Raw genomic sequence first — 2,025 nt, 5'->3', positions numbered from 1 at the left:
CCAACCCAACCAACCCATGGCTCTATGATCTTTAAGGACCCTTCCAACCCAACCATCCCATGGCTCTATGATCTTTGAGGTCCTTCCCAACCTGACCCATTCCATGATTGTGTGATCTTTAAGGACCCTTCCAACCCTTCATTCTATGATTCTATGATGGTCTGACCCATGACCACCCCTCTCTGCTGCCCACAGGCCCTGAAGCAGGTGACCTGGCACGGGAAGGGCGATTACTTTGCCACCGTCGTGGCTGACAACAGCAGCATGCAAGTGCTGATCCACCAGACCAGCAAGCGTTGGAGCCAGAACCCCTTCCGCAAGAGCAAAGGGCTGGTGCAGTGCGTCCTCTTCCACCCCATCCGGCCCTACTTCTTCGTGGCCACGCAGCGCTACGTCCGCATCTACAACCTCCTCAAGCAGGAGCTCACCAAGAAGCTGATGGCCAACTGCAAATGGGTGTCCAGCATGGCCATCCACCCCGCAGGTATGGATGGCGGCGCCGGAACGGAGCACCCTGGGGTGCTGACGGTGGCGTGTGGGGTTCATTCATCCAGTGATGGATTCCCATTCCCTCCCCCAGGTGACAACGTCATCTGCGGCAGCTATGACAGCAAGCTGGCCTGGTTCGACCTGGACCTCTCGACCCGGCCCTACCAGCTGCTGCGGTGAGTCCCAGCCCCACAGGGCAGCCCCCATCCTTCCCTCCCCGTCCCGCAGAGCTCGGGGCCACGCATGGGTTTTATTGTATCACTTTCCAAAGTGTTCAGTATTGGGTGGGACTGAGCTTTGAGCAGCCTTAATCCAATGAGCCCCATGGCGGAGGCTGGAATTGGTGACCACAAAGGGCCCTTCCAACCCAACCATGCTGTGGTTGAGATCCTTAAGAACCTTTTTGACCCAACCATTCCATGGCTTTTTGATCTTTAAGGACCCATCCAACCCAACCCAACCCAACCCAACCATTCCATGGCTTTATGATCTTTAAGGACCCTTCCAACCCAACCCAACTATTCCATGGCTCTGAGATCTTTAAGGATCTCCCCAGCTCAACCCAACCATCCCACAGCTCTGAGCTTTCAGGACCCTTCCAACCCAACCATGCCATGACTCCACCACTTCACAATCCCCCCGTGCTGACGGCACTTGTTCTTTGCAGGCACCACAGGAGGGCACTGAGGAGCGTGGCCTTCCACAAGCACTACCCGCTCTTCGCCTCGGGCTCAGACGATGGGACCGTCATTGTGTGCCATGGCATGGTCTACAAGTACGTGCGAGTAGGGACGGGGAGGGTTCCGTGTCTTCCCACGGGGCAGCAGAGGGTTGGTTATAGGGCAGAGGGTGCAGAGCATCAATGGGGTGACCCCACGGGTAGAACCAAAGCCCCACACTGACCCATCTCCCCTCACAGCGACCTGCTGCAGAACCCGCTGCTGGTGCCGGTGAAGGTGCTGAAGGGCCACGCGCTGACCATGGACCTGGGAGTCCTCGACGTCGTCTTCCACCCCACACAGCCCTGGGTTTTCTCCTCCGGCGCCGACGGCACCATCCGGCTCTACACGTAGCAGCTGCCCAATACCAGCACCCCAAGGACACCGACACCCCAATGACACCGACATCCCAATGACACTGACACCCCAATGACACTGACACACCAATGACACCGACACCCCAACGACACCGACACCCCATCGACAATGACACCCCAATGACACTGACAGCCTAACGACACCGACACCCCAACGACACCAACACCACAATGACATTGACACCCCAACAACACCGACACCCCAATGACACCGACACCACAATGACACCGACACCCCAACGACACCGACACCCCAACGACACCGACACCCCAAAGACACCGACACCCCAATGACACCGACACCCCAAAGACACCGACATCCCAATGACACCGACACCCCAGTGACACCGACACACCAATGACACCGACACCACAATGACACCGACACCACAATGACACCGACACCCCAACGACACCGACACCCCAACGACACCGACACC

The 2,025-nt window shown here is 57.8% G+C and overlaps 1 protein-coding gene across 1 annotated transcript in view; it reads left to right on the top strand.

The window, feature by feature from the left end:
• The window catches only part of BOP1 (BOP1 ribosomal biogenesis factor), an 80,387-nt gene extending 78,362 nt beyond the window's left edge, over nucleotides 1–2,025 (top strand). Inside the window, exons 11-14 of the mRNA XM_015850408.2 lie at nucleotides 164–484; nucleotides 581–665; nucleotides 1,157–1,264; nucleotides 1,409–2,025. Of these exons, the coding sequence (XP_015705894.1) occupies nucleotides 164–484; nucleotides 581–665; nucleotides 1,157–1,264; nucleotides 1,409–1,562 (668 nt within the window). The 3' untranslated portion in view covers nucleotides 1,563–2,025. The remainder of the gene's footprint in view (nucleotides 1–163; nucleotides 485–580; nucleotides 666–1,156; nucleotides 1,265–1,408) is intronic.

The sequence above is a fragment of the Coturnix japonica genome, unplaced genomic scaffold (assembly GCF_001577835.2).
Source record: "Coturnix japonica isolate 7356 unplaced genomic scaffold, Coturnix japonica 2.1 chrUnrandom424, whole genome shotgun sequence".
Classification (NCBI taxonomy): Eukaryota; Metazoa; Chordata; class Aves; order Galliformes; family Phasianidae; genus Coturnix; species Coturnix japonica.
This window is presented reverse-complemented; position numbering and strand designations above follow the sequence as displayed.